We start from the raw sequence: 11,052 nt of genomic DNA on the forward strand, positions 1-11,052 counted from the left end.
TACTCAGAAATGTGATTATATATGAAAACCACAAGTATCATGTGTTAGCTGTGGTATACTGGAAGAGGAAAAAATACAGTTAAGACTCTTTCTATTTCCATATACAACTTTTATTGCAATACCTGTATTCTAAGTGTACAGATACAAATATAAAATGACCCATGACAGGCTTTAAAGCTGCCCAAGTAGCGAATTGAGAAATTAATTCGGTATTATAGCCAAAGTTGACAGGACTTCAACAGGTGATAGGAAGCTTCCCCAGTCTCTCTCCAAGAACAACCAGGATCCACCATAGTTTTGGTCCAAGATGTATGCTTTAAGTTGGCAGCTGAGTCTAGGAACGAGTGTATTTGCCCCAGATGTGCAGCATAAACACAGAAGCAATAAAAAGAAGACTCATGACCAAAACTGGAACAGGTCCACTAAAAATAAAGAGAAAATACATTAACATAAAAAAGAAGCCTGTCTTGCCCAAAGGCCAGTCATTATCAGCCAAGTGAGCTTATCAGCTCATAAGAAATCATACAAGAAAACTCCCCTTCCCACAGAAATACCTTAAAGCCCATAGAAATGAGATAGCCATCTCTATCAAAAACTGCTGCTGCTGCTGCCACTGTTTTTAAAGACAGTTCTACACACCCTAAATGTACATTAAAAAGCACAAGAGAGTAACAAAAACCTCACTTGTTTAAAAAGCCATTAATGGTTCATTATTATGCATCACTGTTTTCACAGTCTCTGGAAAAATATCCTCTGTGTTTACAACTCAGATAGCCACCTGAGCAGAGATGCAGTCCGATGCAAAAACCAACAGAGTCCTCTAGCGGCTACTAAAATTTTGGCATAAAATTCTCATTAGCTGTTTTATTTTAGGGGTTTTATTTCATTTGAAAACAATGGCAGCAGTGGGTGAGAGGACTTCTGCTTTCTTGAAAAACATACACCAAGTGGCAAAGCTCCATCATTAAATCTTTACCTCAAATGAATAAACTAGTATTTTTTTCCTTGTTACTTTTATAGATTGTTTAGAAATTGTATAGTGATGTTTTAAAAAACCAGATTAATCTTAGGGTGCATGTTGATAGCTTCAATCAGCTGTTTCATGCTGTTCTGAGATACAACAATTACATGACTACACACACTCAACACTCCTTCGTACCACTCACTTCATACAACAATCTCATTTCTGATTTTCAACATGCTATTGGGAAATCTGTTATCCAGCCTGTGTTACCCTCCAGGGTACTGATTATAAGCATGTAAATGCTACCTGAATACAAAGTAAAAAAAAGGAAACTGAAAAGGGATTCAAAGAGTTTACTGTCGTATTTTTCTACAAGATCATGATCCACATACTTCAAATGTTCACAACTGTAATCTTACATTGAGTTTTAAACCTCAATTATTATCTATCATACTTATTTTGGTATGGAGAACCCTGAACACAGACATAAAGCATTTAGCAAATAAGCCAATAACAAAATAAACAAAGTCCACATACATGGTGACTACATAAGCAACCCCTTCAAGGGCTATCTTTCACTAAGCAATAGAATGCAATTCTCAAACCCCGGCATTTTATATATATTTATACATATAAATATATATATATATTTCCTCTATAATTTATATTTATTTTTATATATTTATGCATGTAAGTTTATATGCTACATAGTATAAATCATAATCATATTAGGTGCAGAAAGTCCTCACACTGTATCTGAATTACTACTTAATTCATTTGAGCCTTTAGCAGTAGGAATAGGTAAGCTGCGCTCTGCCAAAGACATTCAGGAACAAAGGAGCACCAATAATCAGAACAGAACTACATGGAAATAAACAGTGGGGACTGACTGTATATTCAGTGTGTTTTTTAAACATGCAGATGACATTGAACCCCTAGAGAATAATCAGCTCTCCAATTCTGACACACATATCTCATTTGCCCCAGTCCCAAAGAAAACCTGTTGAAACCCTGCGATTCTCCTCCACACACCTGCATCTGCTCAGCCCACCACAAAAAAATAAATGGATTCAGACACCTCTAAAGATTTGGTACTGTGCATTCTCAGAATGTCTGTCATAAGGCTGCACATTGGGCACAAGCCCAATTTGACTGACTTTCTACCCACAAGAAATGCTGCCTATAGCTCTTTAAGCAGGAAAGCTCAAGACAAGATACAGGAACCACAGCTACCAAGTGACCCAAAAAGAGGAAAAGTTTGGTTTAGTTTTCTTTTCAAAGCATGTAATCTCCAAGCTTTAAAGAGAAAAAATATCATATCCCACTCTCAACCAAATCCCCCACAATTCCCTTTTGCTAATAGTTGTTTTTAAAGGCATACACATCTTGAAGCATCTTGTAATGCAAATAAAGGAACTTTCTTGAGGGGAACCAACTTGCCTATTCAACATATTTATTATTTTGGATGTTGAATACAGATACAAAATACCCAAAGCATCAACATAATTCTACACAACATAAAAATACAAAAACTTTTTTATCTGGAGCAGAATTCCCCTCATTGTAGCCAGTATGAATTAGCCTGTCTTCAGGCGGTTTTATGTATTTTTCATAGCAATTCTAAGAGCTTGCATTTTAAACAATATGAAAAAACGCCAAAAAAGCCCACCCACCACCACTACCAGGCTAAGCTTTCACATTGCTTTATGCAGTAGTGATCACAACCACTTCTAAAAACAGTTTCAGCTGAAGCACTTCACCAAGGCAATCACAAACCCTCGATAACCCATTCTCACTTTAAAGTCTACTAAACACAACAAAGATAATAACAATTGGTTGATATAGAAAAAAAAAATTTAGAAAAATACATGGAAAGCTGTAAGCAAGAAAGTTGCTACCAACCCATGGCTCAGAAAATGTTATATCTATTATGGAGTGATTCGTAAAAGCAACTCACTTTTACAGATTTGATTCTTCCATTAAAAGCCTGAGCATACAGTTACCCAAAGTAGCTTCAAAAAAACACTCCCAGTGTTCCAAACCTTAAAATTGGGAACCACTGTGTTGCAACATAAATAGATGGGAAAATCTCTTCACTGATCTGCTTGCACTGAAGATAAGAACTAAATGGCCATTCAGCACCAAAAGTGAAATCAAAGGATTCACAAGGAAACCTAGCAAAATTGTTAAAGCTTGTATCACAAGTCTATTAAAAAAAAATCCTAACGCCCTTCTGGTTCTTATTGTTTGGCTTAACTGAATTTTTTAATTGAACTATAGTAGACCAAACAACAGAGAAAACAGTTGCCCTGCCTATCTGCACAGATTTGCTCTAGAACACTATTGCTGCTTATTGTCTTTTTTTTGCCTTGTCTCCTTTCCGCACTCAGAGTGCAGTAAGCAAGGCTGAACTGCACTACTTTAGTGGTTTGCTGGATACATTTTGTTTTTTGAAGTGTCAAGCACATATGAAAATGAAAACACATAAGACAACTTCAAAGGAAGGATTACTCATGGAACAATCACTAAGCAGCATATAACCAGCCCTTCCCCAAGTGTTCTGTTTCTGCAGCCAGCAGCAGCCCTTTTAAAGAACTTCAAAAGAAAATATTAATAGATTTGAGAAAAAACCCCAAGCAACAGGGTCAGCCCTGAGCACCTCAAGACTTTTCAACCCAGTAAGAACAAGAGGTCACGAACTATAATTCTACAATAAGCACGAATTCCTTCTTGGGATATAACTTAGGAGGCACTCATCAGCTGAAATACACCTTTGTTACCCAAGTATTGGGCTGCAAAGTTTGTTTGGGAAAGTCATCCAAATGACTCAAACTGGTCAAAAAAGTAAAAACTTAGGCTCTCTTTATAGTTTAAGGGATATATTACTAGGTATTTGACCATAATCTTAGAATATTCATCTTGTAAAAACGGAGATAGACAAGGTACTGGCATGCTATTTGGCAGGCAAGTTCAGCTAAAGTAATTTATCTGCAGCTTTTTAATAAAAACACCAGAGATTATGCAAGCATATGGTATATCAGTTATATTGTATTTTCAAGGGGTGCACAGGGTCACAACACAGCTACTGTAAAACAAACCCCAAAATTTTTACTTAAAAGAGAATGAAAGCATGACCATAGATGCCTAAATTCACTGAGGCAAGTGATGTTTCTCAACTTCAAAGTGATGCTCACAGTCTTCCAAGACCACTTAGGGTAAGCTTTGGCAATTACAAAATATAACTTGTACCTACCTTTTAAAAACCATTGTAACATTAAAAGCTACTTCTCTGGGGTTACAGATTAAATATGTCATCCCAGCCATCAACTCAGCAAGTTTTCCCATGCACACCAGAGCACTGAGAATTTATTATTAATTCAAAGACTGCAAGACTACAAAAGCAAGGGAACTCTACAGCTCCCAAGCCTGCCACTACCCATTAATCCAACTTACACTTTGAGCCCTGGAGAGTCCTCAGTGTAGAACCGCCACATCCCACCAGTCCCTGTGGACGTGGCACGGCCTGCACTCCTTGTCCCGCAGCTGGCATTTTTCCTTTAATGGACAACAGAAGGAAACAAAGACCGAACAACACGTTAGTACTCCTTTAGCTTCTAGGACCAAACAGCCCAAGAGACTCGGCAGAAACAATACACTTCACAGAATCAATTACGCTGGAAAAGACCCGAGTCCAACCTGTGACCCAACACCACGTCAACCAGACCATGGCACAAAGTGCCACATACAGTCTTCCCTTAAACACCTCCAGAGACGGTGACTCCACCACCTCACTGGGCAGTCCATTTCAATGTCTAATTGCCCCTTCTGTGAAGAAATTCTTCCTGATGTCCAAGCTAAACATCCCCTGGCACAGCTTAAGACTTGTGCTCTCCTATCCTGTCACTAGTTGCCTGGGAGAAGAGAATGACCCTCTCACCTGGGTACACTCTCCTTTCAGGTAGTTGTAGAGAGTGAAAAGGTTTATCCCTGAGCCTCCTCTTCTCCAGGCTAAACACCCCCATTTCCCTCAGCCGCTCCTCATAGCACTTGTGCTCCAGACCCTTCCCCAGCTCCGTTGCCCTCCTCTGGACTCGCATCAGTCTGTGCTGCCACGTCAGCAGAAGGCATCGGCCCGGGCGGCCCGGGCAGCCCGGCAAGCAGAAGGCACGACGGAGGCAAGAGCTGCCCCCACTAGGGAGCCACGGCGGGCACCCACCTCTGCCGGACGGTGGATCCCGCGGCGCGGGGAGCCACAGCCTTGCTAGGGGAGCGGCCGGAGGAGCCGACGCTGGTGGCGCTGGGGTTGGGCCCGGGCTGCGGAGAGAGGAGAGAAGCGGGAAGGGGTGAGAGACGGCGGGCACTGCCGGCAGGGAAGGGCCGCCTCAGCCGCCCCCCGCCCCGGGCAGCCCCTCACCATGACGGCGGCGCTGGCTGGAGCTCGGCGTGGTTTCACACACGCTCCGCTACAGCCGCTTCGGCCACGTCCCTGCCCGCATCAGGCTCCGCCCCCGCGACGCGCATCCCGGGACCATGCGGCTTCCCAGGATAATGCCTGAGCAACACCAGCCCCTTGTCGCTACACCCCTCGCTCGGCGGCCGCTTTCCGAGACCGCTGCCGCCCGTGACACCTCGGTCGCGCCCCCTCCTTGCGCAGCGGCCGGGCCGGCGCGGGAGCGCGGGGAACGACGCGTCGGGCAGCGCCGGGGCCGCCCGGCGGGCGGGGCGGGCGGGAAGGCCCGGCAGGAAGGGAAGGAAGGCTGACGTGTCCCGCCGGGGCTGCCGGGCTGCGCATGCGCCCCCGTCCCCGCGGCAGCCGTCATGGAGGAGGAGGCGGGAGGAGGGGGTCCGTCCGTGCTGTTCCTGCACCCGGACCTGGGCCTGGGCGGCGCGGAGCGGCTGGTGGTGGACGCGGCGCTGGCGCTGCGGGCGCGGGGCTGCCGGGTGCAGATCTGGACGGCGCACTACGACCCCGGGCGGTGCTTCGCGGAGACGCGCGGGCTGGCGGTGCGGCGGGCGGGCGGGTGGCTCCCGCGCAGCCTGTGCGGCCGCGGGCACGCCCTGTGCGCGGCCCTGCGCATGGCCTTCGTGGCGCTCTACGTGCTGCTGCTCAGCGGCGAGACCTTCGACGCCTTCGTGTGCGACCAGGTGCGGGGACGGACATGGACGTGGGAGCAGGAGCGCCGCTGCTGCCGCTGGCCCGACGGGAGGCGGGGAGGCTGTGGGCTGCTTTTCACTGAATCACAGAATTCTTAGGGTTGGAAGGGGCCTCTGGTGGTCATCTGCTCCAAATCCCCTGCCAAAGCAAGGTCACCTAGAGCAAGTGACACAGGAACGCGTCCAGGTGGGTTTGGGATGTCTCCAGAGAGGGAGACTCCACGACCTCCCTGGGCAGTCTTTTCCAGTGCTCTGTCACTCAGTGTAAAGAAGTTCTTCGTGTTGATGTAGAAGTTCTTGTGTTCTCGTTTATGGCCACTGCTCCTCATCCTGTCAGTGGGCACTGCTGAAAAGAGTCTGGCACCATCCCCTTGACACCCACCTTAGAGATATTTATATGAATTAATAGATCCCCTTCTAGTCTTCTCTTCCCTAAACTAAACTGGCCCAGTTCCTGCAGTCTCTCATAAGATAGATGCTCCAGAGCCCTGGAGTATCAAATCCCCACAAAATCTGATTCATTATGTGGAGTGCAACAAGCCAATAATGATACACTCAAGAGAGAAACATCGATTGTTCATTTCAGAGCTGTGCAAGCCTGGCTGCTCCTTGGTGTTCGACAAATCAAGGACACCCCATCAGGCTTTCTGTACCATCTTTTATACACAGAAATTCAGAGTTAGTAACTTTCCAAGTGCAGTCTCTCATTATGTTGTGATTGGTTAATAATTTCCAGAGAAGGGCAGTGAAGCTGGGGGAGGATCTGGAGCACAAATCTTAGGAGGAGCAGCTGGGGGAGCTGGGGTGTTTAGCTGGGAGAAAAGGAGGCTTGGAGTCACCTTATCACCCTCTACATCTGCGTGAAAGGATGTTCTAGCAGGTGGGGGGGGTTGGTCTTCCTGACAGCTAGTGACAGGACAAGAGAACATACTCTTAAGCTGCACCGGGGGAGATTCAGCTTGGACATTAGGAAGAATTTCTTCAGAGAGAGTGTTTATACATTGGAATGGAGTGCCCAAGGAGGTGATGGAGTCACCATCCCTGGATATATTTAAGGACTGGACATGGCACTTTATGCCATGGTCTAGTTGACAGGGTAGTGGTGAGTTATCGTTTGGACTCAATGATCTCAGAGATCTTTTCCAACCTAATTGATTCTGTCATTCTATACAAGTTGCATAACCCAGTTCACTTCTACACGTGCTCAGGGAAACGGTCTTCACCTGAGCAGGGGTATTTCTGACCTGTAGGTGTGTTTTCTAGTGTTATAATGAACACAGTTTAGCTATACAATACATGGACCTGGAGTATTTTGCGAAGTTAGCAGTGTATACATAGACACAAATCAACATCTTCATTTACTGCGTCCTTAAGGCTTGTTAGTTCCAGGATGTTGTTGACTAAGGAATGCTTGCTGCTGCCTGGTCCTCTGATTGGGTGTCCTTTCTTGCTGATTAGGCTTGAAAGTATATAGAGAATATCCTGAATTACAATAATCTTGATGTATTCCACATCAGTTTTGCAATTTCTCTCTTACGTTCTGGAGCAGCTGGAGGGAAAGGATTCCACTGCCCCTTGGGCTCTGCTCCCAGCACCCGTGGTAGTGGCAGGAGGAGGTGGTTGGAGAAGTCTTGGGGCATGATGGGGCTTAGGTGGGGAGTAGGGTGCTTTATTCAGGGAGAAATTATAGGGCCACAACAAGGGGTCCTGGGTGAGGGAGTACAACTTGATGTGCTTGTGGAGGGGAGAAGGGAGAAGGCACTTGGCTTGCAAAGCACTCAGTCCCAGAGCATGGGTTTGAAATCACACGTACACACTGGTGGCACTGTCACAAATAATTAACCTCTCCTATTGTCCCCTCTCTCCGGTTGCACTAGGTGTCTGCCTGCATTCCTGTACTTAGACTGGCCAGAACCCGTAAGAAGGTTTTGTTTTACTGTCACTTTCCTGATCAACTTCTGACCAAGAGAGAATCTTTCCTAAAGCGCCTCTACAGATGGCCACTTGACTGGCTGGAAGAGTACACGACTGGCATGGCAGACTGTATCGTTGTGAACAGCAAGTTTACTGCCAGCGTGTTCAAAGACACGTTTAAGTCCCTATCTCATATAAACCCAGATGTCCTCTACCCATCGCTCAACATCAGTAGCTTTGAAGAAATTGTTCCTGCAGACATAGCTGACCTGATACCGAAAAAGAAAAAGTTCTTGTTTCTTTCCATTAATAGGTATGAGAGGAAAAAGAATCTAGCATTGGCTCTCGAAGCTTTGCACGAACTTCGAGGGAGGCTTGATTCTCATGAGTGGGATGAAGTTCACCTGGTTATGGCAGGTGGTTATGATAAGCGAGTTCTGGAGAACGTGGAGCACTATGAAGAGCTGAGGAGACTTGCAGCCAAACTTAGTGTTAATGACCATGTGACTTTTCTGAGATCATTCTCAGATGAACAGAAAATCTCTCTTTTTAGTAACTCTGTATGTGTGCTTTATACACCAAGCAATGAACATTTTGGCATTGTCCCTTTGGAGGCAATGTATATGAGATGTCCAGTTATAGCAGTTAATTCAGGTGGTCCTTTAGAATCAATCTTGCATAATGTTACAGGATTTTTGTGTGATCCTCTGGCAACCCAATTCGCTGACGCCATGGAAAAAATTGTGCGAGATCCTCTCTTAAAGGACACAATGGGAGCAGCTGGGAGAGTGAGAGTTAAGGAAAAATTTTCTTCAGAAGCTTTCTCAGAACAGCTGTACCAATACATACGCAGATTAACAGAATAAAATTATGTTCCTATATTTTTCAACATTGTGTCTCTCATTTGTGTAGGGGACCAGTATTCATTGTGACTGATGAAGAACCAGGGATATCTGAATGTCCTTGTTTTGCTTCTTGTGCTGCCTTATGTCACTTGGCACAAAGAAGAAGCAAAACGTTTCCCACTGTGTCATTAGAAGGTTAAAATTTTCGTGTGGTAGACTGCTCTGCCATTGCAGGACTTCTTTTGTGTACTGTGCCTTGGAAAAAAGTTAAATGACAGTAACTTACTAGGAAAATTTCTGCATGTTTTTCTTTAATACTGTATGGTATGGCTGATTCAATTTACAAGATGTGGATTTGTCCAGATAAGACACGCACAGCTTTAGGTATTTAAAATGGTCATCAGTAATTTTTAAGCAAAGGAGCTATCTCAGCTGAAGTATGGAGAGAATTGTACAGTCCAACCAAGTGCATATTTAAAAAACACGGTGCTGTTAGGCATATGAATGGTATGGTTTTAAAATGAGTGACCTTTCACTGTGCTTGTCCAGTTGCATCGTGTAGTCCCACTGGGTGTCAAAAAAGCATAGAGGTGTGTGAGCAGGAGGAAGTGAGACTAGAATAACACCAAGGATATCAGCCTACCTCAGACAAAAATGTTAGTGGTGAAATCTATGTTTCTTCATTACCTGCAGTGCTTGAAGATCCAATTTTACTTTGGGAATTTCCGGTTTGTAGATACTGAAATAATATTCCCTATATTTAACATTTCATTCTAAATTATAGCACACTTTTTATAAAGGTCTTAATCTGGACCAGGCAAAAAAGACATTTTAATTTGCTTAATTCAGTGGTAACTTCATGTTCTCCTAATGCAGTGAGTGCACATATGACAGTAATGTGATTTTTTTTTTTTTTTCAAGCTGGTCTGGGGCAAGGCATATATTTTTTGTTCATCTACCTCTCTTTTAGTGCATCTTTATTAGTTAGTTGTTCTGTTTGGTTATAACACACATAATCCATACAGTTAAATTTTAAGAGTGAAAATAGATTGAGTAGCTACAAATTCTTCATGCTTTGAAGTCCAGTGTTATCTATAAAGTGCAGTTTGTAATGTGGTAGGAAATACAATTTATATCTGAATTCTGCAATTTCTATTCAAAATAATTTCAGGCATTTCCACATTATAACTTCACAAGAGAGAGACCATTCTTGCTGTTGCTTAGGATCAAAACCCAGGTCACAGTATACTTACAAGGCTTTTATTTGAAATAAAACAAACAAAAATCCACAAAGGTTGTCCTTGCCTTTAATCAGGAAGTTGGAATACTCAATTCTTATTCATTATGGAGTGAGAGCAGGTGGTTTCACAGGCCTGATTTCCTGCATTTCTGCTCCTTTCCCACCCTTAAAAGTTTTCCTAAATCTTTGTGCAACTTTTTCATCATGGGCATAGGAATGGATGACTAAAGGACCAGAAGAGACAGTGAAATCAATCTGTGGTCAGATTAACACTCTCAAGACACATTTGGCCTGGGTTTTATGTTCCAGTTAGAAGGTACAAGGTGGTTGGGGCCAGTTCCTGTGCTTGGTTAGTCTGTGTTACATTCTCCTCTCTCAGTTGCACTGGAGTTAACCTGGAGCCTAAGAGACACATCGGTGTACGCTCACCAGCATGGCTGCAGGGGTAGCTCCTTTTCTGCTCCAGCCTTGGCCTCCAGTCCGTTCCTGAGCTGTGTTGCTGGCAGGCGTGTACCTGGTCCTATATCCTGCAGCTTCTGTTCCCTGAATTTCATGGATTCCACTTGGACCTGACCTGCCATCTCAGGTTTCTGGTGATCACTGTGACTGTCAACAGCTGCTACTGTCACCAGGCTGCCCTGCTTGGGTACTGTGTCCTGGTCGGTGAGGTCGCTGTCCTGTGATGTGATCTCCCATGGCTTTTCACTGTCATCCCTTGCAGAGCAGCCCCAGCCCTGCTGCTTCATGGCAGGTGGGTTGGACCACCTCAAGCCCAAGGCTGACTGTTACAGAGCCTGGTCTTCAGGCTCCCCATCAGCTGCAGATCAGCCTCAGATTCCTGCAGGAAGCTGTGGTCAATGTGTAGAAGTGCAGCACAGCACTGTAGGCTGCTTCAAGATCTCTTGCTTCCCATCTTGAGAAACCTGATCTAGTAA

At 44.6% G+C, this 11,052-nt stretch overlaps 2 protein-coding genes across 2 annotated transcripts; one reads left to right on the forward strand and one right to left on the reverse strand.

Moving 5' to 3' along the window:
- Window positions 1–88: 88 nt before the first annotated feature.
- On the reverse strand, window positions 89–5,550 carry SEC61B (SEC61 translocon subunit beta). Its single transcript, XM_039549455.1, has 4 exons — window positions 5,379–5,550; window positions 5,181–5,278; window positions 4,418–4,519; window positions 89–422 (listed from the first exon to the last, which is right to left on the reverse strand). Exons 1-4 carry the CDS (start codon window positions 5,379–5,381, stop codon window positions 335–337), a joined length of 291 nt encoding a protein of 96 aa, XP_039405389.1. The 5' UTR covers window positions 5,382–5,550; the 3' UTR covers window positions 89–334.
- A 152-nt stretch (window positions 5,551–5,702) lies between these two features.
- ALG2 (ALG2 alpha-1,3/1,6-mannosyltransferase) lies at window positions 5,703–8,921 on the forward strand. The gene is made up of 2 exons (XM_039549456.1): window positions 5,703–6,109; window positions 7,996–8,921. The coding sequence occupies exons 1-2, from the start codon at window positions 5,783–5,785 to the stop codon at window positions 8,896–8,898; spliced, it is 1,230 nt and encodes a 409-aa protein (XP_039405390.1). The 5' UTR covers window positions 5,703–5,782; the 3' UTR covers window positions 8,899–8,921.
- Window positions 8,922–11,052: the final 2,131 nt, after the last annotated feature.

Source organism: Corvus cornix, chromosome 2 (assembly GCF_000738735.6).
Source record: "Corvus cornix cornix isolate S_Up_H32 chromosome 2, ASM73873v5, whole genome shotgun sequence".
Taxonomy (NCBI): Eukaryota; Metazoa; Chordata; class Aves; order Passeriformes; family Corvidae; genus Corvus; species Corvus cornix.

Excerpts from the sequence above, each read along its gene's own strand:
- SEC61B (XM_039549455.1), bottom strand. Across the intron at positions 4,520-5,180 it reads GGATCCACCGTCCGGCAGAG|GAAAAATGCCAGCTGCGGGA; the intron begins GTGGGTGCCCGC and ends TGTCCATTAAAG. Across the intron at positions 423-4,417 it reads GACTCTCCAGGGCTCAAAGT|TGGACCTGTTCCAGTTTTGG; the intron begins GTAAGTTGGATT and ends CTTTATTTTTAG.
- ALG2 (XM_039549456.1), top strand. The coding sequence starts at position 5,783 with ATGGAGGAGGAGGCGGGAGGAGGGGGTCCGTCCGTGCTGTTCCTGCAC. Across the intron at positions 6,110-7,995 it reads ACGCCTTCGTGTGCGACCAG|GTGTCTGCCTGCATTCCTGT; the intron begins GTGCGGGGACGG and ends CGGTTGCACTAG.